The 26,934-nt window shown below is 44.8% G+C and overlaps 3 protein-coding genes and 1 pseudogene across 5 annotated transcripts in view; all 4 read left to right on the forward strand.

The window, feature by feature from the left end:
- Nucleotides 1–16,376, forward strand: part of plch1 (phospholipase C, eta 1) — a 34,190-nt gene extending 17,814 nt beyond the window's left edge. The window contains exons 9-23 of the mRNA XM_057049759.1: nt 406–577; nt 1,879–1,986; nt 3,706–3,861; nt 4,517–4,579; nt 5,828–5,922; nt 7,150–7,247; nt 7,351–7,530; nt 8,243–8,350; nt 8,939–9,063; nt 9,158–9,242; nt 10,684–10,830; nt 10,936–11,015; nt 11,135–11,194; nt 11,612–11,999; nt 12,752–16,376. Coding sequence (XP_056905739.1) covers nt 406–577; nt 1,879–1,986; nt 3,706–3,861; nt 4,517–4,579; nt 5,828–5,922; nt 7,150–7,247; nt 7,351–7,530; nt 8,243–8,350; nt 8,939–9,063; nt 9,158–9,242; nt 10,684–10,830; nt 10,936–11,015; nt 11,135–11,194; nt 11,612–11,999; nt 12,752–15,378 — 4,492 coding nt within the window. The 3' untranslated portion in view covers nt 15,379–16,376. The remainder of the gene's footprint in view (nt 1–405; nt 578–1,878; nt 1,987–3,705; nt 3,862–4,516; nt 4,580–5,827; nt 5,923–7,149; nt 7,248–7,350; nt 7,531–8,242; nt 8,351–8,938; nt 9,064–9,157; nt 9,243–10,683; nt 10,831–10,935; nt 11,016–11,134; nt 11,195–11,611; nt 12,000–12,751) is intronic.
- Nucleotides 16,377–16,985: 609 nt separating this feature from the next.
- On the forward strand, nt 16,986–18,495 carry LOC130535322 (extracellular calcium-sensing receptor-like). The gene is made up of 7 exons (XM_057050315.1): nt 16,986–17,242; nt 17,324–17,559; nt 17,637–17,728; nt 17,810–17,989; nt 18,062–18,250; nt 18,342–18,429; nt 18,488–18,495. Exons 1-7 carry the CDS (start codon nt 16,989–16,991, stop codon nt 18,493–18,495), a joined length of 1,047 nt encoding a protein of 348 aa, XP_056906295.1. The 5' UTR covers nt 16,986–16,988.
- LOC130534940 (extracellular calcium-sensing receptor-like) lies at nt 18,412–21,145 on the forward strand (annotated as a pseudogene).
- Nucleotides 21,146–22,855: 1,710 nt separating this feature from the next.
- Nucleotides 22,856–26,648, forward strand: LOC130535426 (extracellular calcium-sensing receptor-like). Of its 3 annotated transcripts, XM_057050440.1 has the most exons (12): nt 22,856–23,112; nt 23,193–23,428; nt 23,503–23,597; nt 23,679–23,858; nt 23,931–24,119; nt 24,211–24,432; nt 24,517–24,741; nt 24,834–25,043; nt 25,117–25,240; nt 25,315–25,508; nt 25,586–25,867; nt 25,964–26,648. In XM_057050440.1, exons 1-12 carry the CDS (start codon nt 22,859–22,861, stop codon nt 26,393–26,395), a joined length of 2,643 nt encoding a protein of 880 aa, XP_056906420.1. In that variant the 5' UTR covers nt 22,856–22,858; the 3' UTR covers nt 26,396–26,648. The 3 variants fall into 3 exon arrangements, with proteins under 3 accessions (XP_056906420.1, XP_056906418.1, XP_056906419.1); XM_057050438.1 differs by having other exon boundaries at nt 24,211–24,741; XM_057050439.1 differs by having other exon boundaries at nt 23,506–23,597; nt 24,211–24,741.
- Nucleotides 26,649–26,934: the final 286 nt, after the last annotated feature.

Genomic DNA, 26,934 nt, shown 5'->3' on the forward strand with positions numbered 1-26,934 from the left:
GGGGTCCCTGAGGGAGGGGTGTCAGTCTGCCAAGGCTGACATTTCAGCGTTTACGAGTCATTTCACTTTGTGGCTGGACACACACACTCACACTCACACACAAATACACACACAGATGCTGCAGTGCTATGTGTCTTTAACACACTTTTATTAAAAAAGGTTACTGAGAAACATCTCAGCTCCCTCCAATTGTAGCAACATCCAAACAAAAAAATCTGAACTGTCCTCAACCATCTGGCTACCGCAGCACAAACGGACGAATGTGTGTTCATGGACTTTGTCTCCATTTCAACGTAAAGCTTATTCTACATCAGATTCCTAATTACAACCCAGTTAGCCTCACGAGAGCATTAATCCAGCTGGTCTGGTGGCTCTGGTGCTGACGTGGACTCTTCATCTCTGCAGGTATCCGGTAATTCTGTCCATTGAGAACCACTGCACCATCCAGCAGCAGAAGAAGATTGCTCAGTACCTCAGAGAGATCTTCGGGGACAAGTTAGATGTGGGAGACGTCCTGAATGGAGACTCCAAAACACTGCCCAGTCCAAACAGCCTGAAGGGCAAGATACTCATCAAAGTAAGAACAAACTTGTAGATCTGACCGTTGGACTCTACCCTTAACTTTCTACTCTAGCAAGACAAGCAGAGCACTTCATTCTAAAGATTTCTCTAGAATGGCTGCAGCCAATGAATAACCATAAAAAGATGAGAAGATGGAGAAAGTGAAAGGAAATCATCATATTGTCTTTTGAGTTTGCACTTGTCCAACCGCTAAATGGCTATGGGAACGTTGAAAAGCTTTTAAAAGTAAATCCGGTTACATTTTTATTGCTTGCTATCTTGTTTGCATGCAACAATCCTTCAACAATCCTTCAATTTTATGATGACTCCTTCAAAATAATTAGCTAAATCGTTTCATCTGCCACTCATGAGGCCATTAGACGTTTTAAATCACCACATGTGATATTTTATGTCTAAGTGTGTTCAGTTCATGTGCCAAAACTACTCATGCCTCAGCAAAATGGGTGATTTGGAACAGTTACACGAGCCTTAATCATTTTTTTATGTATAAAAAATACACTTTGACACGTGTAGAGCCAGAATAAAGCATATCAATCACAGAATCAGAGAATCTCCTGGAAAACACTTGTAGTGTGAAGAAAGCCTGATGTTGTTGGAGGAGTCCCTGCCCGACGTGTGGAAAGCGAAAGAGGGATATTGATTTTCTATAAAGCCCTTTCTCCCATCCTAGCAATCCTCACCCCCTCTTTTCTCCCCTTCTCTCCCTCGTGTGAGACCCTTTCACTTCTCTCCACCGAACGTACCGGGAGAGTCACGTGACCGTACAGGACAAAATGGGGGGGGGGGGGGAACTGTTGACGGTGACAGAAATAGACAAAAGAGGTGGGGTGGGAACTTGTGGCAACATCTGCAAACAAATCTGGTGACGTCTCGCAGCTGTGTCGGTGAGCGGGTCCGCGTCCTGCAGGGAGTCGGCCATTGATTTTGGAAGAAGCTTAGAAAATCTTCACTCCCACTCACACCTTCACAACAACTCACTAATGGGCTTCCACCGCTGAAAGGGCTGCTCCGGGAGCTTCTCTCAGAATCTGCAGCTGCGCGTGTGTTGTTGCGCACATCAAGAGTGTGTGTGTTTCCTGTGGTGACTGCTTTAGAATTCAAAAGACTCAAAATGGCCACTTTTCCACAGTTAATTACGCTTTTGGGTCGAGCGTCCTGTGTTTTTTATTGGAGCATTTCTGAGGTGCAGGCTGCGTGAGCCTCCCAGTGCAGGAGAGCTTTAAAAAGCATATATGGGTCAAACGTCATGTCAGCGCTGCCCTCTCATCTCCTTCTCTTCCCCTCGTCTCCCTGCAGGGAAAGCGTCTGCCTGCGTATCTGTCCGCAGACGCTGAGGAAGGGGAGGTGTCTGATGACGACAGCGCAGATGAAATTGAGGATGACTTCAAGCTGAAGAGCAGCAACGTAAGAATTGTGCACATCGATGTTATAGCGACGTCAGATCCATTGGTTCAACGACGATAATGCTGCTGTGCACAACCAAGGGCGGTTGAAAACAGCCATAATGGTTTTTTTTAAAAATGTTGTACAAAAGGGAGGGGGAAAAAATCTCCTGCTTCCACAAATGGTGCTTACATCTTAAAGATCATTGCTCTGTTTCATTCCTCGAACCAGTAATTAAATTATTCAAAGGCCATTACAGCAGTTTTATTGCAGAAATATCAAAGCACAGTGCAGATGTTACATTCCAATGAATGCATTTGTTTTTATTCCCTGATGCGTTAAGAGAGAAAACACCTTCTTAATTCTTGTCACTTATCCTGTGATACTGTCGAGCCAGGTTCCCCCAACGACATTTAAAGCATAAAAACACACTCCAGATGGCTCACTTGTGTAATGGAATATGACATCAGCCTTCTACGTTTAGCTGCAGGCATGAAGCTGCACATGCCACATGTAATGATCGCTGCCATTTTCAGAGGTTTTCGCGTGGACAAGAGTTTCCGTTTTAAGCTCATTAAAGTGACTTTTTCTGTGGCCATCATGTCGCGTTAACGGCCTCTTGAAGCCACGATCCACTTGCTGGGGTCTTCTGGTGGTTTGTAGGTGTTGTTTACACCTACTGTGGTTGTCACACTGGATTAATGCTTACACTTACCTTCCACCTCATTCATATTTAGCAGGGAGTCGAGGAGCTGCTGAGACTTGTTTTACACTTTTCAACTTGTGCCACATGGATTAGAGGGAAAACACCACCAGGATCTTGGAACAAAGTCACATTCAAGCTGGTCTTTAAATACCCAGTACCAATGTGGCAGCCTCAGTCAGCTACGTCCAGTCCAGGATGAAAGTATGTGGAGTTTGGGAAGAAAGAGAATGTCCGAGGAATGCTGCTCAGGCTATAGTCTGGTTACAATAAATCTTTGATCACTTTGAAGCATCTGCGCTGCCATAAATACACCCACAGAGCAACGTAAGCCCGAGGAAGAGATTATATTAGAGCAGACAGTTGTGCAGATGTAGCAACTAGAGATGTGATACGGCTAACGTGAAATAAAAATGGACTCCTGCTTCCTCACATCATATGCAATCAAACGCAACGTCTGTACAGAAGTAGGACTAAAAGTGCAAATGGGATATTTTATCCTTAAGCTTCCATTTTAAGTTCACTTAAAAAAAAATTGAAGAATGTGTGCATTACGTACACGTCGTTGTCGTGGGTCATAACATTAGTAAAGGGATTTTTATTCACAGAAGGGAAGAAGAAATTCCATCAGAGTTTAAAAAGTGATGGTAGTAACTGTTATTGCCAACATCTTACATTTTTCCAAGTTTATTAAGTGTTATTTTATTCATTTATTATTTAAAATTTAATAAAGGGTTTATCACAGTTATTAATTCTACCTCTACCTCTTTTAGAAAAGAGATCCACAACAGTGGTTCTGTCTGGTTCTGTCTACTCACAAATGAGGTGGTGGGAAGAGATGTTGTATTTTGGGAAATGGTTCTGAGGATGGGAGAAGAACAGAATCTTAATAAACAAGCATTGGCTTGTGTGTCCACTGAGATGTCTCGGGGTTCCAAAAACCTCCCAAACTTCTCATGTGTCTTCAAAAGGACCTCGTATCTCTACGCTTTGTTATTTATTCTTTTTCCGCCTCAATAACTCTTGTTTTCCTACAGGGCAATGGCCACCATCAGGTGGAGTCCCACATCCGAAATAAACTGGACTCTCTGCTGAAGGAGTCTCGGATCGGTGACAAGGAAGACACCGACAGCTTCAGCATCCGAGCGTTGCTCAGGGCGACACACCAGGGCCTCCAGAAGAATCTGCGGCAGGTATGGCCCCCAGGCGGAGAGCGCGGCGTGATCCTCGCCGACAGTTAGGGAGGAGAAACAACCGCGGTGTGATAAAAACTAGAAAACTAGGCCATGGCATTAGTCACGGAAGGAAAGTGAGAAAAAAGAGGAGTACCGTGGTTACTTTCAGATGAAGCCCATCCATTGAACGGATAAAAATAAATGAAGACAGACAGTTAACCAGCACTTCAGAGGAGGGAGAGATAGCATATGTTTCCTCCCAAGTGACGGGGGAACCACATATCTGCAGTGTTACTTAATTTTTAATTTCCCAGCTTGTTTCTGGCACTATATATAGCATCACTTCCTGACAGCCATTTTATGGCGTGCAATGTGCACAAGGGTTTCCTATTCTCTTTTTTCCGCCTCTGCTTTCTGGGTGATCTCCTTCACCTCAAAATGAATTCCCTCTCTTTGTTAAAGACAAAAGGAAATATTGCACCTACTCTCTCTGTGTGTGAGTGTGTGTGTGTGTGTGTGTGCTGTGCCCTATTTTTCTGGCTTTTCTGCAGTCGGATCTAAACGACTCACTGTTGTGTGCAGACTCGCATCATTTGACTTATATGCACAGCCTGTAAACACGCGTGTGTTCAGATAAAGAGTGGTGAGTTGCTAAAATGTCTCTTCTTTCTAGAGTTCCAAAGGGGTCTTGAAGAAATCCCAGAGCAGATCCTTCATCACAACCCTCAAAGAGAAGGTGAGGAGGAAGATGATACAGTTCCTGTATTAGTTATGTAATGACCAAGTTCCAATAAAGTGCCCTTCACAAACAAGAACTGATGCATATCTGAATAAATTGTTTTTTTATTGTGGCCCTAAATGGGGAGAATTTGCTGATCGGAGCCAGTGCGCTGATTGATTTTTATGACCTTGGTATTGTCACTGAATATTATTCCTACGCTTGCATATAACAACATAAAGCTCACGCAGCCCTTTATTAATTCCGAGTCATTGTTTCCAGTTGTGACCCGTCTGGGTGTTGTTTGACCTCTCCTCTTACAACCAGCTGGACATTGTGAATAATCCAGCAGATGGATCGTGGTGCTGTTGCTCCAGCTGTTACTGATTTATCTGTTCAAGTTGATCTGACAGATGTGACCTCGTCTCCTCTTTTGGGACTAATTAAGTGTAACGATGATAATTATGTAGCTCAATATTAATTGTAGAGATCCAGACAATCACACACACACACACACACACACACACACACACACACACACACACACACACACACACATACACACACACACACACACACACACTTGGATCATGGTGGATTTGTTTTGAGATCTGCTGTCACAGATTTGCACTGACTGCCAGTTTCCGATGCGGCCGATATATTTGTTGCGTTTTTTCCCCCACGTTCCCTCGTTTTCTCACCCAGATATATCCCACGGTGAAACCCTTCCTCTCTCCATTTGCCTCTTCTCCTCTCTGCTCTTCCTGCATTTACCCACTCGTGTCTCTTCATCCTTTTATGCCTCCCTCTATGCATCCTCCCACGTATGTGTACACAGCTTATGCGCACATTTAACATGTTGGCAAGCACCCTAAACCCTGTAATTATGGCGACCCTCATCCTCTTCTGAACTCCAGTTTAGCCCTAAGAGGGACGTTACCGTACTTCTCTTTAAAAAGAAATGCACACTTCATCAAATATACACCCTCACTGTAATTACATAGGCTACACCTAGAACACCCACTAACATGTAGAAACGGCTTCCACAATAATGTTGGTGCGATTGCCGCAGAAAAACAGCCCTCTTGGTTAAGATGTCTGTGCAGATTCTCAGATTCTCCCCCTTGGTTAAGAAATGTGGTGTAGGTGGGATGTAGGTCTCATGATACCACATGGACAGAGACACTCCTTTTTAGGCTCCAGTTAAAGCTGAATTCTCCCTTTTCTAATATATTCCCTTGTCGATGTGTGTGTTGTGTGCTGCAGAGGCACTCCAAGTCCCGGCTCACATGTCAGAATGTGGAGAAGGAGGATGACGCTCAGGAGAGATCAGGAAGGGAGGCTGGAGGACAGTTTAACAGGTAACCTTTGACCTGCTTCAACACAGCCCCGGTGATCCCTGAACACCGAGAGGTTCGGTAATTGCCGGGAGGAAGTGGGGGGTGACGCGGCTCAGGCCTCTTCAGTGGTGATTTATGCTTGTGGGAAGAAAAAGGATGACGGAATGTAAGCATTAAAAGAGGAGGAGCAATGATTTGAATATGTTATTATGTCCACACCTCCAAGCCAGAGAAAATGAAGGGCAGGAGGAATGCTAATGCTGCTTACATGACATTTTTAACATAGCATGAGGAATAACATTAAACCACCAAAAACAGGTGGCTCTGAATTTGCCGCCAGGTTTAGCGACGGAACGTGCAGTGTCATCATGCATCTTAAAGCAGTTGTTAATGCATATTTATAGTAAATTAGCAAAACAAATTATCTCAAAGTTTAAGTGGAGTACACAGACTTGACATCCAGTGAAAAGCAACATTACAACTTAGCTCTGGTTTGCTAACGAGAAGAGGAAGCTTTTGCTTTATTTACAGAGCGAGGCGCACGCTGAAGAACTGGGGGCCACTGTTTTTGTCTGCAGCCTGATTATATCCCAACTTCACACATGTTCCCTGTCTCACATCCCTCTCTGTGGCTGAGCACGAAGAGTGGAGACGCGTTTGTGTTTTGTTCTCTTTGTCACTCTGCGTGTCAGACGTTTGCCTTTGCGCATCCTGCCCCTCTTCCCTGTTGAATATTCATATATGCACTTCCATGGGAACTGTCAGCGTGTAGATGCAGCATGTGTCTTAGTGGAGATGTGACTCTCTCTGAGCCAGACCGGGGTGCATAGCTTGTGTGTGTGCATCGAGGGGTTGTTGTGTGTGAATCTTGCTGCACCGCATGCACTCTGGTCCCTATTAAGCATTTTTCCTTTGATGCTCTTTCCTGTGGTTTCCAAGCTGCCTGACTGATGCGCAATCCTCTCTTGCATGCTGCTTTAGCTGGTTTGCTCTAAGGTCCAGTGAATAGGACAGAAAATAGATATAATATTCATAATTATCCATGCATTCCTAGACTCCACAAGCCATTGTGTTTTCCTTACCTTACATAGAGCCTTTTTGTCCTGCGTGGGTGCTCTGCTTACTCAGTGACCCTTTAAATAGTGTTCTGGTCTTCATATACTTGCCACACCTGTCTCATTTATCTTCATGTGATCTTGCGTGCTCTCTTCCCTCGTCTCATCTCCTGTCCTCTGGCAATTGTTCAAGAGGTGGGAGGAAAAGGAAGACAATGAAACTGAGCAGGGATCTGTCAAACCTGGTGGTCTTCACCAACTCTGTTGCCTCTCAAGAGTGTCTGAATGAAGGTAAAGACGCCTCTGCTCTGACACTTCCACAAACACAAACTGGTATGTTGAATGCTTCCCCCTGTCATCATTTCCTCACACCTAACCCCTCGTTGCTGCATAGGTAGTCCAGCCGATGTTCTGTCATTCAGCGAGACCAGGGCCCAGTCTCTGGTCAATCACAGAGCCGAACAGTTCCTAGCTTTCAACCAGAGGCAGCTGTCAAGGATTTACCCCTCGGCGTATCGCATCGACTCGTCCAATTTCAACCCCCAGTTTTACTGGAACGTAGGATGCCAGCTGGGTAAGACAGACGTCACTCTCACATGCAGGCAGGAAGGTTACCTGTTTACCTGCACAAATAAAAATGCAGCTTTAGTTTACACACATGTCCAAAAATTTTAGACCCCGTTCAGAGCGGAAGGTTCCTCCTGATTTCAGCTCACATAAGTCGACGTTAACAGCCTTGAGGGAAAACTGGGATCTTTCACAGAACTATATTCTGTGATGTGTTTGTCCACTTTACACGTTACAATTCTCACATTTATTTTTAAAAAGTCTGGTTATACTGCAGTTACACTAGGCGGTGAAACAAACTGCACTTCAGTGGGAAGCAGAGACACCGATCCATTGTTTTTTTTTGTTGTTTTTTTTTTCTTGTGCAGAGGATGTCACATGAGTTGGCAGTCTGTCAGTGTGACTCAAGATAGATTCTCCTCCTGCTAAAAGAATATGGCAGCATATGGCTTAAAACTGACTCTTCTCAACCGGAGAGCCAGGAACCCAGTGGCGGGACTAATTAGGGCTTTATCTAACGGGCTTCAGAAGCACTGGCATTATTTAGTAGCAATTAATTTTTTTTTTTAAATTAGTCATCTTGAGAGTCACAGGAGTCACAAATAATTGGTGTATTAAATGAATGAAGCAAAAGTATTGACTTGCCCACTACAGATAGGCCACAGATATCAGCATCATGTTATTAAAAAGTGCCTGTGGGTGTTGATTTTCTCTTTCAGTTGCTCTGAATTACCAGACAGAGGGCAGGATGATGCAGCTCAACAGAGCCAAGTTCATGGTGAATGGGGGAATCGGCTATGTCCTCAAGCCGCCACCCATGTGTAAAGGTAATGCTGCAGACAGACGGCATGCACGAAATCCCAAACACAGATCCATTCAGTTTATTCACCTGTAAATTCTCCTAAATCATTCCTGTTTTGTCTCCGAGCGGGTTTTATTCTATCTAAAGTAGTAAAAACTCTTGACACCGCAATATTGTTCATGCAAAATCTAAATTCACTTGCAATGTTCCTATTTAAATAAAATAGGATCTTTGTGCCTTATGTAGTAGATTTTCCTTTGGCTCACTTCTGTAGGCCAGCATAACATTTTCCATCCACAAATTATTAAAATGTCACACATGAGATATAAAAACCAGCCATAACTGCTATTCATCTGTTATTTTTATTTTAGAATGTTACGATCATCCAAGTGTGTCAATTTACTTTTACTTGGTACTTTGGAATAATTTGCTTTGCTTTATGATGTGGGCCTTATTGAGGGAGAAACATGGCATGATTATTATGCCAGTTCCAGAAATGGTGGCTCATTTGGTGCTCAACACAATCGGAGAAGCAAAGCAATTATGACTGGATTTCAGGGTTGAGTGACGACATAAATCAAAGTTTGTCTCCGCTGTTGTTCATTCCCTCCAGGCTCATTTAATCCATTCAGCGATGACCCTCTTCCAGCCTGCCCCAAGAAGCAGCTCATTCTCAAGATCATTAGCGGGCAGCAGTTGCCCAAACCACCAGACTCCATGCTGGGGGACCGTGGAGAGGTACAAAGACACCACAAATATACCCATGTTCTCTCTCTCTCTCTCCCTCTCACACTTTCACACACATCGAAATCTTTTCCGTTCTTTCTCTCAGATTATCGATCCATTTGTCGAAGTGGAGATCATCGGCCTGCCAGTGGATTGCTGTAAGGAACAGACAAGAGTCGTTGACGACAATGGTAAGAGGAGAAAAGTGTCAGAATTTGCTGCCTGCCCTGCTGTCGGTGGTGGCAGCCTGTTCCTGTACTCGGGTTTGACTCTAATTTGACAAAATCCTCATCTGCAATTTTATTTGCATGACCGATCTGTTCCACACCTACAATTCAGCAGTCTGCTAAAGTGCAAAGAGACTTTTAAGTTATTAAAACTTTTCAATTCTTAAGGCACGTTTCCACTCCAGGAGTTCCTAGTAAATACTGAGGGATGGAACTTTACAGGAACCGTTCCTCTCACTTGGCCCTCTCGATGGTCGAGTCTCCACTGTGGGTTAGGACCTTTCACAGATGTCACGAGTGTCCATTGCTGCCTAATCGGTGTGCAACAGTTTTGTTCTTGTCGTCAGCCGGGTGGGCCGCCAGAAGCAAAAATAATCACAATGAAAACAAGAAAGAAGAAGTAGGTAAACATGGATGGAGCTGACATGGTGTAATAGTCTAAGAGAATATGAATTCCTACAGCTCTGTGAAGTCCATGTGACATTTTGATTTTGTTCTGATCTAAGTAAATAGCCGGGATGAAGGACTCGATTCGGCAGTTCCTGCAGTGGAGACACGCACCAATGGCCCCGGCCCCGTAAAATTCCCCTAAAGTTCCTACAGTGGAAACGTGCCTTAGATGTCACAGGTTCTTCAAGAAACACTGATGGAATGGTAGCTGCAACTTCAAGTGAAGCACATGCTCCACAGACATCAACCCGCTCTGCCGCCATGTGTCATCAGTGTCAGTGCCCCTTTTCATTCAGTCTTTCTAGACAACTGGCAAGTCAAGCGAAGAAGTACCCATTTGTGGAACGCGTTGTCATTGTGGGAGATGAACCAACTATTTTATTGACCTTTTACCCAGCACGCAGCATGACTTGATGCCACTGTATTGGAAGTAAACACATTGATTGACCAATGACTCGTAAAAACTCAACACGCTGCATGTGTATTAGCTTGTAAGCTGTGTCCGCAGAGGTATTTGGAATCATTATCCTTCTTAAACACGGACATTATTGGCTGAATATTGACGGTTATTTTTAGAGCAGTAATGAAATGATGCCATAGTCACAGATGCTGGACGTGAAGCTATGATATACTTCCAGTATTGAAAGTCTGATGAATTAATCAGCAGGATAAACATAATGAAGCAGGTCTGCTGCTGGCACCCTCGAATTGTCCCCACATTTGATGGCACCCGGAAGGGGGGAGGGACAAAAGCATCCTGTCGGAAAGGTTATGGAACCCTGACAGTTCAACAGTGTAATAAGATTAGTCAACAGGGCATTGATCCATGAAAAACTTACTTTAACACATCACTACCTGTATAGATGTACTCTATAAATTGCGCAACATATATGGTTTTCGCTTTGTTAAAGTATTGCTGTAATGATTTTTGTATGCACACATTTTTTTCCTCCAGGCTTTAATCCCGTTTGGGAGGAGACACTGTCCTTCACCCTTCACATGGCTGAGGTGGTTCTGGTGAGGTTCCTTGTCTGGGATCACGACCCAATTGGAAGGGACTTTATTGGTCAGCGAACTGTTGCCTTCAGTAGCCTGATGCCAGGTCAGTTCTATTTCCATATATTCTGTATGTTTTATTATTTCTTCCTGTTTCATGGTGTTTCATTTGTTTATTGATCCATGATTTACTTGGTTTTTGCAATGACAGGTTACAGACACGTATACTTGGAAGGACTGACTGAAGCTTCCATTTTTGTGCATGTGTCGGTGCATGACGTATATGGGAAGGTAAGAGCCGTACGGTCCTCTTTCTGTTTTCTTATTCATTTCTTTTCATGTTTATACATTTATACATCAGGCATACATAGTAACACACGCTATACTCCTTAAATCCTTTGTCCTTCTAGTGGAGCCCTCTAGTCCTGAATCCCAGCTATACCATAATGCACTTTCTTGGATCTAACAAGGTATCCAGGTGTCCTAGATTCTGTGTGGAGCTGCATGAGAAATGTATGCGGCACAAATGAGCATATTCGGTGAATTGGGTGTTTGTGACATTAAGTGCTGAATAACATCTGTTGTTACATTTGTTTTTATGTAAATATTGTTGGGTCGTGTGATGGAAAGATGTCGTGTGATGTAAAGGTGTTATACTATGCGGCGTAAGTGTGCATGATTGATCCCGCATGGTTTCGTGCGTAGTCTAATGCAAATCAGGGACAAGGGTGCCCCCTGCAGGCAAGTTACAGCATGGCTCTGTACCCTTACTGTGGCGTATTTTTGTATTGATGTGATAAAAATGAGCATCTGTGTGGAAAACTGTAACCTCCTGTTTTCTCCTTGATGACATTTGTATTTCTCTGCTGTCCTGTTTCAACTACCAGGGTCATCAGCTACGAGGTATCCGCGGACTGTTCAACCGTTCTTCCAAGTCCTCCATAGAAACGAATTCTGGTGGCCTTCGGAAGCGTTCCATCAGCGACCACCTCCTGCGGCGTACGGCCAGCGCCCCGGCAAAGGGAAGGAAGAAAACAAAGATGGCCCTCTCGGAGTCGGTGGCTTCCATTTCAGAGCAAAAGAACGGCACAGATACTTTAATGGGAGATGAGGGCACGTCAGTGAGGGTAGGAGGGGTGGAGAAGCCACTCCAGCCACGGGCTCCTCTCACTCACAGACCCATCTCCATGCCCTTAGATAGGCTTTTGCAAGGGCAGTTATCCATCTGCTCTCCAGAAAAGGAGCCCCGTGACCTGGGTGCTGACGCTGTTATTGGTGAGCGTTTTACCTAGAATCCTATAAGAGTTCCCTGAATTTCAGACTGAAAGATGCAATATTCTTTATTCGTTTGCTAATATAAACACAACAAGCCATTAAAATCTGTGCGATTAATACTCAATTGTTGTAACTCTTTAAACTTCTTTTTGTAACTATTATTCTTGAAACGGCATGTCATTTGGAGGCATGTATGACGTAATTTTCTCTGCCATACATTCTGCTCTATTCAAAACACAAATAACCTTGTGAACTGACTACAGCTTTCCCTCCATGATGCCTTAACATGCCTTTTCTGTCCCATCTTCATTTACTGTGCTTCTCTGTAGTAGAGAACTGACTAGGATATTCCTGCAGGTAATCTCAAATCCCTCTGTCTGGCAGTTGCATCAGTCAAAAACATGCCAGCATTGCGTCCACCCAGTGTATTTTGTTCCAAAGTGGTCTGGAAATATATTGCTGTGTCATTCTATTCCATGTGACTAACCCGATCTCATTTGACCATATCGTTCCCAATCTGATATATGTGGAGTCTTTTCTTTTTAAAGACAAAAAAATGAAAAAACTCCACAGCCTCATTGTTCCAGTGTCCCTTTCACAGTTGCACTCGGTGATCCATTTGTCTGTGTATTGCTATCGCCTTGTATTGGCTGGACTGTTATTTGTTGTCATTTATTTGGTTGGTCAGTGGGATTGATGTTTTGTGACTAATACTGGGCGTATAATAATAATTATTCTATCTGTGTCCACAGGAGGTTGTCCCTTCAACATGCCCAGGTCTTCCTCTTTGGACCCTTTCATTGAATCATCATTCTCTGTCAAGCCAAACACATCCTCCCCCTGTAAAGTTTTGGTCCAGGAAAAGAAAGACACTGGCCAGTCAGCGGAAACCTCTTATCTGGTTATTGGTGGCAGAGAGACGAGCAAGGAACACGATTATGTCAATTACCAGGGTGAGGATAAAGATCTGGACAAATCAAAGATCCTCTCCACTGGAACGGAAAAGAGCTGTTTTGTTTCACCTGTTATAAACTTCCCCATGCGTTCAGATAAACCAGAGACATTATCAAGCAGCACAACATTCACAGTTGCACTCTCTGTCGCCTCATCTTCCTCCTCTGGCCCTCCCCCTGTGTCTCCTCGTTCCCCTCTCAGCATGGATCACGATCTGAAGTGTCCCAGCTCCTTACATGACAGCAACATCTCCAGACTTATTGATGCAGTGTCCTTAAGCAATGAACTAGAGTCAAATGGTTCTATTTCTGCTTTGATTGGTCAGTTTGAAAGCCCTGTTAACCAAAGCAACCTTACAACCATGTCCCACAAAACTCCTCTCTGTCTGAAGTCTGTCCAGGACTTAAGTTCTCCTCTCAGGACTAATGCTGCACCAACAAATGAGATAGCCCTAAATAGTCCCCACCAAGCAAACAATATGAAACCTGGACTCATTTCCCAGGCAGATGGACCCACTTGTGCTCTCTTCTCTAGCCCAGAAACTGCTGAACTCGAGGAGGTCTATACCATTCTTGACGAGGAGGTTCTGTTGCCTATTTCAGCATACAGTCAGAGTAAAAGCCCGATCCAGGTTCAGGCTCATACCGTGGACAGTACACCCTCTAAAATCCTGGGCCTCTCTCCAGCAAAAGCAGTTCATAGCATAGACAAAGACCACACATTAGGATGGAATGATATGCAACATAAGAGGGGTGGGAGTGAAAAAATTGAGGAGATGGAGGAACGCGTGTATGAGGAAGTATTTGATCCCCCAGCACCAGTTCGCAACATAGAATGGTATTCTTCTAAAAAATACACCAACACCTCTGCAAACAGAGACTCCTTCCAGTTTCTCCAAGACTCAGCTGTTAACAGTTTTTCAGAAGTGGAGTTAAATGTAGATGAGGACCCATATGGAATTACATCGCTCAGTCATGAGAGCCGCTGGCAGGAGCTCCTCAGCCCAACCAAACGACTGGTTGTTTACCAAAACCAAGAGTCCACCCCCAACCACGCCAAACAAAAACAGCCTTCTTCATACTGTGATTATCAGCAAAGGTGCCTGTCACATGCATCTAATGTAGCACTTTCACCAATTCCCTCCCCAAAGACTCATCAGCTGTCCAACAATCACCAACACCACAATAACTTCCATCCTTCGCCCTTCCATAGGACAGCAAACGTTAGATCTCCCAACCCTAGTTTGTTCCATTCCAAGAACTACCCAGCTCTTCAGAGAGATTCTGAGAGCCCCCGCAACGGTAGAGACTTTAACACTTCATGCACACAGCAAAGGAGCTATGAGGCCAGGCCTTATCAAGATTGGTCAGGGTATAAACAGAAAGAACAGGAACAACTAAGGTACTTCAAAAATGGCCTCTCCTCCTCTGAAAGCCTTGCACAGAACAATGCCAGAGACAGTGGGCCCTATTCTCCTCCACTGGATGCTGTTTATAGTCATGTGGACTATGACTGCTTCACCCCTAAAATGGAGTTTCCCCCAAACCCCCAACCACACTGCCAAAGTTGGACTCAATTACCCACCCCAAAACAATCATGGGACCAAAAGGTTTCCATCAACAATCAAGCACAGCCTGATTCCACTGTTTCCTTACAATCAAATGTAGGCGCGAACTCTGGGTCTTGTATCACAGACTCTGCAGGCCCCAACACGTGCAAGTCCAAGTCTCTGGGAGACCTCACATCAGAAGACATATCATGCAACTTTCAGAGCAAATACCGCATCATCAGTCGCAGTTTTATCACCCACCAAATGCGAAAGCAACGAGCTAGGACTGCCTTGGGTGAAGGAACTTACCAGTCACAGTCTTGCGATCCACTTACGGAACAGCTACGGAAACTGGTCAGTCTGGAGGGCGAAGACAGAGACAGCGATATACCCCAGGAGCAGCCTTTGCACCAGGCTGCAAACCCATCATGGTCTCATCCACAGTCAACAGGCGAACCCCCTGCTGTTCCCAGGGATCCAGATGATTCCCCTCCACCCCTCACGCGGCGGCTATCCTCTCGGAGTCAAAGCCGCGTCCGGCACATCAACAGCCGTGCCCGCGAGAGACAGCAAGAGGCTCTGAAGCCTCGAACTGGCGCGGCCATTAATGGTAGCTCTGGTATTGGTGGGGTGGTACTGAGGAATAAACCGACCTCACAATACTCACTCGCCAACAGACACTCGACCGGCTCTTACATAGCCGGCTACTTTGGTCAACTTGAAGACAGGGGACTTCCTGAGGGTGCTTGCACATCATTGCATCATAGAAATGGGGACAGTTACGGAGATCTGTGTTATACAGGCGACTCACTTCCACCTGCTGACTCCATCCACTCTGCATCCGAGCCAGAGGTCTACTTCCTACTCAGACTGTAGCTCTGATTGCTGACGCTCGGATGAAGATGAAGGACCCACAGTAGATGCTTACCACCGTCTGGCACCATCCACTGGTCATTACTCTGGGCTATTTCTAATAATTTTAGAGGAACATACAATCCTACAATATAAGTGTAACATTACATATAATCCATTGTTGGATCTGACAGCATGAATTTCCTGTGAAGCGTCCACTGTTCAGTAGTGAATGGTCTAGTCTGGCAGTGTAATGTCTATATCCCGCTCGATGTGTTAATGTTCTTGGGAAGTTTGATCCGTAGACTGATTGTACAGATACGTGTCACCTTTGTCCATGTGATGTACTGTTAAAATTTGTACCTTTGAAGCAAAAAGGACGTTTTTTTTTCTTCTAAAAAAAAGAGGGAATGTCCTTGCTACCATTCGAATGTTTCGAATTTTAGTATGTGTTTTCAGAGATCAAATGTAAGTCTTCCTAATCTTTTCGGTGGTATTTCCTCATCTGTTGTGTCGTGTGTAAATATCAATGTCATGGCCATCTGAGGTTCTAGTTGAGAGCAAAATCCTAACTGTTTGTGCATGTTATCTTTGAACATGTCAGGCATGACTATGCACCAATTTATACACTAGATGTTGAATCACCCCAAATTGCACCAAACACAGTGTTGCATTGGGAAGAACAGAGTTACGGAGGCTCGTTTTTGGAACGGTTGGACTCGTTTCGATCTCTATGATTTGTAATCTTGGAAACACAATTGCAGCTTTTAAAGAGAGGGCGTTAATAGGTTTTTATTTTTATAATTGCTTTGATACAGACCGCAAAAATGATATCTTGTCTGTTATGGTTATTTTGTTTTTTATAACTGGAGTGAAAAATGAGAAACAACAGGAAGGGCACCAGGAAAGCCGTTTTTTTTCTATCATTTCAGTGTTGCAACATCCTTTTTTCTTTATACGTTGCTCATTGGAGGACCGAGAGCATTTTCCTACCAATGCAATAAAATCTTTGATTCTGAAAACGTTTATTTTCTGCTTTCTTTTCAGCTTAAGCTAAAAGTCAGTTCATTTTACAGACAAGCAGCCTTTTCCCGTTCTTTCCACATAGGCCATCTTGAAGATAATGGGACATAATTGCTTACGAAATTACATTTAAACAAAGGCGCCCAATGGTGCACCTGTTGCACAGGGAATATAATTCCCGTACTGGTTTCAGCCTTGTCTGTCCCATATTTTAACCGGTTTAATAGGTCAAGAAAGACCTGTTATATTTTAAGGAGATCTATGAAGGGCAATATTTTTACCAGCATTCTGAGGTCAGTCAAATAACCACACACATACTCACACCAGTCAGCACCGATGACCTGATTGGTTGTTTTTCCCACATCACCTAGAGGGGGATAATTTGAGAGAGTGTGCTGCTTGTGTCATCATCTTACACTGTTATAAATACTGGCACCCACCCACCTATGCAAACAGGGAGGGGGGGTTTGTTTCAGTCAAAAAAACAGTCAAAGCTTTGCAAGCCAAATGAAACCCAGTTTCTCGTCTTGCTTCTTATTTGTGATCTTGTGAACTTGTGACACAAACTTAGATTTTTTCCCCCTTTTCACAGTTTCTGTGCAGGTGCACCTATGTCCTGGCTTCTGGCGCTCCTGGTGCAGCGGCCCCGCTCACCCGCCTCGCTGCTGCTTCTGTGTGTCATGGGAGCGCGGGCAGGGCTGGATGTGACGGGCGCGATGCTGTGCTCGCACTGGGGTCAGAGGAGCGACAGGAACCTCTCTGCAGATGGGGATGTGATGATCGGTGGACTTTTCAACCTGTACTATATTCCTTCAGCTGTACAGCAGGAATACACTCAGCTGCCACATTATGAACGATGCTCCAGGTAGTTTAATTCCAATGTTCTTTTAGAATTGTGTGTCACAATACTACAGTGTGTTTTTCCTTTTTCCTTTATTGGTTTCAGTCTGGACATAGAATCTTTGAAATATATGTACACCATGGTATTTGCTGTGGAGGAAATCAATCGTGATGACAGCTTGTTGCCTGGGGTGAGACTGGGATACCGTATACGTGATAGCTGTTTCAGGTACCCCTGGGCACTGGATGGCGCGCTGTCACTGGTGACAGGAGACTCCAACAGTTGCAACGTGGCAGCCTCGTCAACCCGCTCTGCCGGTGGAAACACTGGAGCAGTAGAAGGTAAGAGCTGGCTGAAACTAAGGAATAGAATGAGATTAATGGAGGAGATGTTAAAGGTTTTCTCATGCAATCAGCAGGCGAGAAAGTTGTTCCTCTAATCATCGGCGCTGCTTCCTCAACAACAGGCATCATGCTGTCCAGCATCCTCCAGTCCCTCTCAGTGCCAATTGTGAGTATTTCATGTTTAAAAAGCAAATAGAGATACTTGTGTGGAAGTCAACAATATTTTTCTTTGTCTCCTCCTCCTCAGATTAGCTACTTGGCTAGCTGCCCTTGTCTTAGTGACCGGGCAAAGTTTCCTACCTTTTTCAGAACTATTCCCAGTGATATTTACCAAGCCCGGGCCATGGCACAACTGGCCATTCGCTTTCGCTGGACGTGGCTTGGAGCAGTGGTGGTAAATAATGACTATGGTCAACTGGCAATCCAGGTATGGATGGTGCTAATTTATTAAAAAATAAGCTGAACACTTGCACAGGCAGGAACCCGTTTGCCATTTTAGATCTTCCAGGAAGAAATCCGGGGAAAGGAGATGTGTATGGAATTCATAGAAACTGTCAACAGAGAAACTCTGACCACGGATGCCAGACGAATTGCGCTCACAATTCAAGCTGCTACTGCGAGGGTCATTCTGATATTTTGCTGGTATATAGATGCAAAAGAAATACTTCTTGAACTGGCCAAGAGAAATGTAAGTGAATCACATAGAAAAACATTTTTTCTCCTAACGTTAAAGTGCTTTTTGTGCCATCCAGATTAATGTCATTGTGCTTTCACTGCAGATTACTGGTAGACAGTTTCTGGCCAGTGAGGCCTTGAGCACCAGTGAGGAACTTCTCCAAGAACTCGCCATCGCCGAAGTGGCGAACGGTGTTCTTGGAGTGGCCATTCAGAGTTCCACCATACCTGGATTTGAACATTTTCTCAGGAGTTTGAACCCAGTTCAGCGCCCCGATGACGAATTCATAAAAGACTTCTGGGAAATGGAGTTTAAATGCAGTCCAGTACTTCAACTTTTACATTCATGTGTGTTTGTATTTCTCTTTGACAAAGGTCTGACCATGAAAGGTGTTTTATTTCCTTCAAAGGGGTCCACGAGGAAGGCTTCCCTGCCCCCTTGCAGTGGTGCAGAGTCCCTGGTTGAGATGGAGCATCCTTTCACCGATACCTCAAAGCTAAGAGTGGCACACAATGTCTACCTTGCAGTTTACGCTGCAGCCCACGCCCTCCACAGCCTTCTCTCCTGCCCCGGACAAGACAGCCCTCCCGGAAAGTCCAATTGCTCCTCTCCAAATCACATTCGACCCATAGATGTAAATAGATTTTCCGCACATCTTTAAGGTGGGTTTTACTGACATGCTAATAACGCTACTATTACTCCCCTCTTCTCATGTCATGTTTTCAGGTACTGCAGCACTTGAACAGAGTGAATTTCAGCACACCACGTGGGGAAACCTTTTATTTTCAAGGCAGCGACATGACAGCAAGGTACGACCTTGTCAACTGGCAGAAAACCCCCAATGGGCCACTTAAGCTCGTCCTGGTGGTCGTGTGGATGGATTTGACCTGATCCTGAATGAGTCAGCCATTCAGTGGAGCACAGGCCTGAACCAGGTAGTTGGATCAAATGACTTTAGCGACGAAATCTTTTTTAAATGTAATTATGAGAGAGCGGTTTATTGTCTAGGTGCCTGTGTCAGTGTGCAGTGAGAGCTGCCCCCCCGGCACCAGAAAGGCCAACAGGAAGGGAAAGGCTCTCTGCTGCTTCGACTGTATCCCCTGTGCTGACGGCGAGATTAGCAACACAAGCGGTGAGGGAAATATTACAGCAGCTTCTTTCTGTTCTGAACTTTGGGGGTTTGAACGTCTGACTGTCACTGTTTAGGTTCTCTTCAGTGTGACCGTTGCCCTCCTGAGTTCTGGTCCAACGATGGACGGACTGCTTGTGTTCCTCGACAGCTGGATTTTCTGTCCTTTAATGAAACCTTGGGCGTTGCTCTGACCGCCGTGGCCGTGTCGGCGCTGTGGTGACAACAGCCGTGTTTGTGGTGTTCCTTCACTATCGTCACACGCCCATGGTGAGAACTCAGAGTCACGTCCTGGAAAAGAAATCCACTGAATCTGTTTAATCAATTCATCCTAATTTCCATTGGAAGGTTCGAGCCAACAACTCTGAATTGAGCTTCCTGCTGCTGCTGTCACTCAAGCTGTGTTTCCTGTGCTCGCTGGTGTTCATCGGTCGTCCGTCCGTCTGGTCCTGTCGGTTCCAGCAGGCGGCTTTTGGGATCAGCTTCGTGCTTTGTGTTTCCTGTATCCTGGTAAAGACCCTTGTGGTTCTTGCTGTTTTCCGCTCAGCTCAGCCCGATTGTAAAGCCACAATGAAGTGGTTCGGCCCGTCTCAGCAGAGAGGAAGTGTCGGCCTCTTTACCAGCATACAGGTATAGACATGTTAGCATGTTCATTTGTGTAAAAAAAAAAATTGATATCACAATATAAAATCTGCATGTGGTGCTGTGTGATTTGTGGACTTGCAGATCGTCATCTGTGGTATATGGCTCTCTGTCAGCCCCCCAAAGCCTGAACGAGATTTGGGTTTCCAAGGGTCAAAGGTCACCCTGGAGTGCGGCATGGCCTCCGTGGTGGGCTTCTCTCTGGTCCTGGGCTACATCGGTCTGCTGGCCTGCACCTGCCTCCTGTTGGCGTTCCTGGCTCGGAAACTCCCCGACAACTTCAACGAGGCCAAGCTGATCACCTTCAGCATGCTGATCTTCTGTGCCGTCTGGGTGGCCTTCGTCCCCGCTTACGTCAGCTCTCCCGGAAAGTATGTTGTTGCCGTGGAAATCTTTGCCATCCTGGCTTCCAGTTATGGCCTGCTCTTCTGTTTCTTTGCTCCAAAGTGTTTCATCATCCTGTTGAGACCCGAAAAAAACACAAAGAAACACCTGATGTCAGGAATAAAGCATGAAACTCATCTCAGATATATTTATGTGATTTCTATCAGTTAATTTCTCATTCTCTTACTTGAAAGCACGCAATCACCAAATGTCTTGTAGCTTTAAAGAAAAAGATGCACAACCAAATTATGTAATTGAAAAGCAGTTCTCTACATTTAAAGTAACATATGCTGAGAAATGAAAGCATTACACTGTTTTTAGTTATCTTGAGTGGATTCAATTCTTTGCTTGCATGACCTTTGACCACATTCCTGTTGATCTGCTTACTTCAGTAATATAGTTTGTATTGACTTACAACCACTAGATGGACGCATCTACCATTTACAGATGTGCTGATGTTTCTCTTAACCTCTCAAATGATGTCCCACCCCAGCATTGTACTTGTAGATGTACACATATGCATTTATCTTTCACAGGAGATCAATGCACGGACAAATATAATTGCTACAATTGACCACTAGATGGCGTCTAATCCAACCGTTTGATGCGTTTGTGTGTGTTTTATAAAAATGTAATTCTTTTGTCTTGTACAGAACATATAATCGTGTTTCTGCATGAAATAAAACTGCCTTTTCCACAGCTGTTTTGCTTCTTTCCACAAGAGCAATAAAAACAAATGTTAAGAAATCCTAGATTATCTTATTATCTTATCTTATTGATTATCAATTTTCCCTTCAGACTCCAGTTCTAATATTTTCTCTACTTTTATCACAGTTATTTGTTTAGATGCTCACATGAGTCAGATAGCTCTGAGCTCTCACACATTAAATATTGCCTTAATGAAGCAAGTGTCTCACTTATAGCTTTTGCACCCTAATTAATAAATAATTCTAAATTAGATTTGCAAAGTTCAAGACACCCAAGGATTTATTACAAGAACAGAGAAGACAAAACAACAGATAGGACCAACAACACAGGAAATATTTCAACCCACTCTCACCTTCAGTCCTCATTTAATCTCTAGTGCTCTCCAGGTCCTTCATCCCTTGACAGGTTCTTTAGATTTTAAAAATGATCTTAAAATCCTTATGAAGGTTTGTCTGTCCATCTTTGTCAGGCCCATGTCATAAAATGAATTTGTATGATCCTGGTCCTGCTCAAGGGTTCTTCCTGTTAAAAGGGAGGTTTCAATTGCTGCCATTACTTGCTGGAGGTCAGGCCCTGGGTTTCTTTCAACGCCTGGAGACAATTTTGATGGTTAGACGCACTTCAATAAAAATGATTCATCTTTGATCTTTGATGCTCTACTTGTGATAATGTCACTGTCATTTTGGAAGTGACGTCATGTTGATGGAATACTCATAATTCTGTCATTAGTCTGTAAATATTGGGCTCGTTTTTGAAGCTGCGGCTGCTTGTTTGCCTCCCGAGAATTGATAACTCTGGTGAGAACTTGCGAGACCAGTAACCCCAACGTCTCCTGGGACGTTCTCGGTTAGAACGATGAGTGAGGTAAGAATATGACCTGATGAGAGTGAACAGGGCATCACTGATTGTCTCCCAGTAGTCCAACCCTCAGTACCATTACTGGAGACCAGTGTGAGCAGCTCTATAATCAAAAAGGAAACTATAGAAAGGGTGACTCCAACCTGGGGTATATTTGGAAAATGGTTCCATGGAAGAGACTGATGACCAGGTTCAAGGTTCTTCTTGATTTTGTGAAATTCAAAGGCTGTGGGAACCACCAGCAGCTGCATCTATCTGTTTAATTACCAAGAGACTTAATCTGGTTTTCAACCTCTGACCTGGGTTCTTCTCATATCGGTCACAGTCCTCTGAGGAGTGATGAGATCACGCTGATCAGGAACAACAATATAACACCTGCTAAAAAACTGTGCCAGTCCCACCTCTGCTGCCAAAACAGGCCTGACCCATGGAGACATGGACTCCACTAGACCCCTGAAGGTGTGCTCTGGTTTCAGGCCCCAAGATGTGGGCAAAACCTTTAAGTCCAGTAAGTTGTGAGGAAGAGCTGAAAAATTTGAAGGAGATCTATGAAGGGCAATATTTTTACCAGCATTCTGAGGTCAGTCAAATAACCACACACATACTCACACCAGTCAGCACCGATGACCTGATTGGTTGTTTTTCCCACATCACCTAGAGGGGGATAATTTGAGAGAGTGTGCTGCTTGTGTCATCATCTTACACTGTTATAAATACTGGCACCCACCCACCTATGCAAACAGGGAGGGGGGGTTTGTTTCAGTCAAAAAAACAGTGAAAGCTTTGCAAGCCAAATGAAACCCAGTTTCTCGTCTTGCTTCTTATTTGTGATCTTGTGAACTTCTGACACAAACTTAGATTGTTTTCCCCCTTTTCACAGTTTCTGTGCAGGTGCACCTATGTCCTGGCTTCTGGCGCTCCTGGTGCAGCGGCCCCGCTCACCCGCCTCGCTGCTGCTTCTGTGTGTCATGGGAGCGCGGGCAGGGCTGGATGTGACGGGCGCGATGCTGTGCTCGCACTGGGGTCAGAGGAGCGACAGGAACCTCTCTGCAGATGGGGATGTGATGATCGGTGGACTTTTCAACCTGTACTATATTCCTTCAGCTGTACAGCAGGAATACACTCAGCTGCCACATTATGAACGATGCTCCAGGTAGTTTAATTCCAATGTTCTTTTAGAATTGTGTGTCACAATACTACAGTGTGTTTTTCCTTTTTCCTTTTTGGTTTCAGTCTGGACATGGAATCTTTGAAATATATGTACACCATGGTATTTGCTGTGGAGGAAATCAATCGTGATGACAGCTTGTTGCCTGGGGTGAGACTGGGATACCGTATACGTGATAGCTGTTTCAGGTACCCCTGGGCACTGGATGGCGCGCTGTCACTGGTGACAGGAGACTCCAACAGTTGCAACGTGGCAGCCTCGTCAACCCGCTCTGCCGGTGGAAACACTGGAGCAGTAGAAGGTAAGAGCTGGCTGAAACTAAGGAATAGAATGAGATTAATGGAGGAGATGTTAAAGATTTTCTCATGCAATCAGCAGGCGAGAAAGTTGTTCCTCTAATCATCGGCGCTGCTTCCTCAACAACAGGCATCATGCTGTCCAGCATCCTCCAGTCCCTCTCAGTGCCAATTGTGAGTATTTCATGTTTAAAAAGCAAATAGAGATACTTGTGTGGAAGTCAACAATATTTTTCTTTGTCTCCTCCTCCTCAGATTAGCTACTTGGCTAGCTGCCCTTGTCTTAGTGACCGGGCAAAGTTTCCTACCTTTTTCAGAACTATTCCCAGTGATATTTACCAAGCCCGGGCCATGGCACAACTGGCCATTCGCTTTCGCTGGACGTGGCTTGGAGCAGTGGTGGTAAATAATGACTATGGTCAACTGGCAATCCAGGTATGGATGGTGCTAATTTATTAAAAAATAAGCTGAACACTTGCACAGGCAGGAACCCGTTTGCCATTTTAGATCTTCCAGGAAGAAATCCGGGGAAAGGAGATGTGTATGGAATTCATAGAAACTGTCAGCAGAGAAACTCTGACCACGGATGCCAGACGAATTGCGCTCACAATTCAAGCTGCTACTGCGAGGGTCATTCTGATATTTTGCTGGTATATAGATGCAAAAGAAATACTTCTTGAACTGGCCAAGAGAAACGTAAGTGAATCACATAGAAAAACATTTTTTCTCCTAACGTTAAAGTGCTTTTTGTGCCATCCAGATTAATGTCATTGTGCTTTCACTGCAGATTACTGGTAGACAGTTTCTGGCCAGTGAGGCCTTGAGCACCAGTGAGGAACTTCTCCAAGAACTCGCCATCGCCGAAGTGGCGAACGGTGTTCTTGGAGTGGCCGTTCAGAGTTCCACCATACCTGGATTTGAACATTTTCTCAGGAGTTTGAACCCAGTTCAGCACCCCGATGACGAATTCCTAAAAGACTTCTGGGAAATGGAGTTTAAATGCAGTCCAGTACTTCAACTTTTACATTCATGTGTGTTTGTATTTCTCTTTGACAAAGGTCTGACCATGAAAGGTGTTTTATTTCCTTCAAAGGGGTCCACGAGGAAGGCTTCCCTGCCCCCTTGCAGTGGTGCAGAGTCCCTGGTTGAGATGGAGCATCCTTTCACCGATACCTCAAAGCTAAGAGTGGCACACAATGTCTACCTTGCAGTTTACGCTGCAGCCCACGCCCTCCACAGCCTTCTCTCCTGCCCCGGACAAGACAGCCCTCCCGGAAAGTCCAATTGCTCCTCTCCAAATCACATTCGACCCATAGATGTAAATAGATTTTCCGCACATCTTTAAGGTGGGTTTTACTGACATGCTAATAACGCTACTATTACTCCCCTCTTCTCATGTCATGTTTTCAGGTACTGCAGCACTTGAACAGAGTGAATTTCAGCACACCACGTGGGGAAACCTTTTATTTTCAAGGCAGCGACATGACAGCAAGGTACGACCTTGTCAACTGGCAGAAAACCCCCAATGGGCCACTTAAGCTCGTCCTGGTTGGTCGTGTGGATGGATTTGACCTGATCCTGAATGAGTCAGCCATTCAGTGGAGCACAGGCCTGAACCAGGTAGTTGGATCAAATGACTTTAGCGACGAAATCTTTTTTAAATGTAATTATGAGAGAGCGGTTTATTGTCTAGGTGCCTGTGTCAGTGTGCAGTGAGAGCTGCCCCCCCGGCACCAGAAAGGCCAACAGGAAGGGAAAGGCTCTCTGCTGCTTCGACTGTATCCCCTGTGCTGACGGCGAGATTAGCAACACAAGCGGTGAGGGAAATATTACAGCAGCTTCTTTCTATTCTGAACTTTGGGGGTTTGAACGTCTGACTGTCACTGTTTAGGTTCTCTTCAGTGTGACCGTTGCCCTCCTGAGTTCTGGTCCAACGATGGACGGACTGCTTGTGTTCCTCGACAGCTGGATTTTCTGTCCTTTAATGAAACCTTGGGCGTTGCTCTGACCGCCGTGGCCGTGTCCGGCGCTGTGGTGACAACAGCCGTGTTTGTGGTGTTCCTTCACTATCGTCACACGCCCATGGTGAGAACTCAGAGTCACGTCCTGGAAAAGAAACCACTGAATCTGTTTAATCAATTCATCCTAATTTCCATTGGAAGGTTCGAGCCAACAACTCTGAATTGAGCTTCCTGCTGCTGCTGTCACTCAAGCTGTGTTTCCTGTGCTCGCTGGTGTTCATCGGTCGTCCGTCCGTCTGGTCCTGTCGGTTCCAGCAGGCGGCTTTTGGGATCAGCTTCGTGCTTTGTGTTTCCTGTATCCTGGTAAAGACCCTTGTGGTTCTTGCTGTTTTCCGCTCAGCTCAGCCCGATTGTAAAGCCACAATGAAGTGGTTCGGCCCGTCTCAGCAGAGAGGAAGTGTCGGCCTCTTTACCAGCATACAGGTATAGACATGTTAGCATGTTCATTTGTGTAAAAAAAAAATTTGATATCACAATATAAAATCTGCATGTGGTGCTGTGTGATTTGTGGACTTGCAGATCGTCATCTGTGGTATATGGCTCTCTGTCAGCCCCCCAAAGCCTGAACGAGATTTGGGTTTCCAAGGGTCAAAGGTCACCCTGGAGTGCGCCATGGCCTCCGTGGTGGGCTTCTCTCTGGTCCTGGGCTACATCGGTCTGCTGGCCTGCACCTGCCTCCTGTTGGCGTTCCTGGCTCGGAAACTCCCCGACAACTTCAACGAGGCCAAGCTGATCACCTTCAGCATGCTGATCTTCTGCGCCGTCTGGGTGGCCTTCGTCCCCGCTTACGTCAGCTCTCCCGGAAAGTATGTTGTTGCCGTGGAAATCTTTGCCATCCTGGCTTCCAGTTATGGCCTGCTCTTCTGTTTCTTTGCTCCAAAGTGTTTCATCATCCTGTTGAGACCCGAAAAAAACACAAAGAAACACCTGATGTCCAGGAATAAAGCATGAAACTCATCTCAGATATATTTATGTGATTTCTATCAGTGAATTTCTCATTCTCTTACTTGAAAGCACGCAATCACCAAATGTCTTGTAGCTTTAAAGAAAAAGATGCACAACCAAATTATGTAATTGAAAAGCAGTTCTCTACATTTAAAGTAACATATGCTGAGAAATGAAAGCATTACACTGTTTTTAGTTATCTTGAGTGGATTCAATTCTTTGCTTGCATGACCTTTGACCACATTCCTGTTGATCTGCTTACTTCGTAATATAGTTTGTATTGACTTACAACCACTAGATGGACGCATCTACCATTTACAGATGTGCTGATGTTTCTCTTAACCTCTCAAATGATGTCCCACCCCAGCATTGTACTTGTAGATGTACACATATGCATTTATCTTTCACAGGAGATCAATGCACGGACAAATATAATTGCTACAATTGACCACTAGATGGCGTCTAATCCAACCGTTTGATGCGTTTGTGTGTTTTATAAAAATGTAATTCTTTTGTCTTGTACAGAACATATAATCGTGTTTCTG

Source organism: Takifugu flavidus, chromosome 12 (assembly GCF_003711565.1).
Source record: "Takifugu flavidus isolate HTHZ2018 chromosome 12, ASM371156v2, whole genome shotgun sequence".
Taxonomy (NCBI): Eukaryota; Metazoa; Chordata; class Actinopteri; order Tetraodontiformes; family Tetraodontidae; genus Takifugu; species Takifugu flavidus.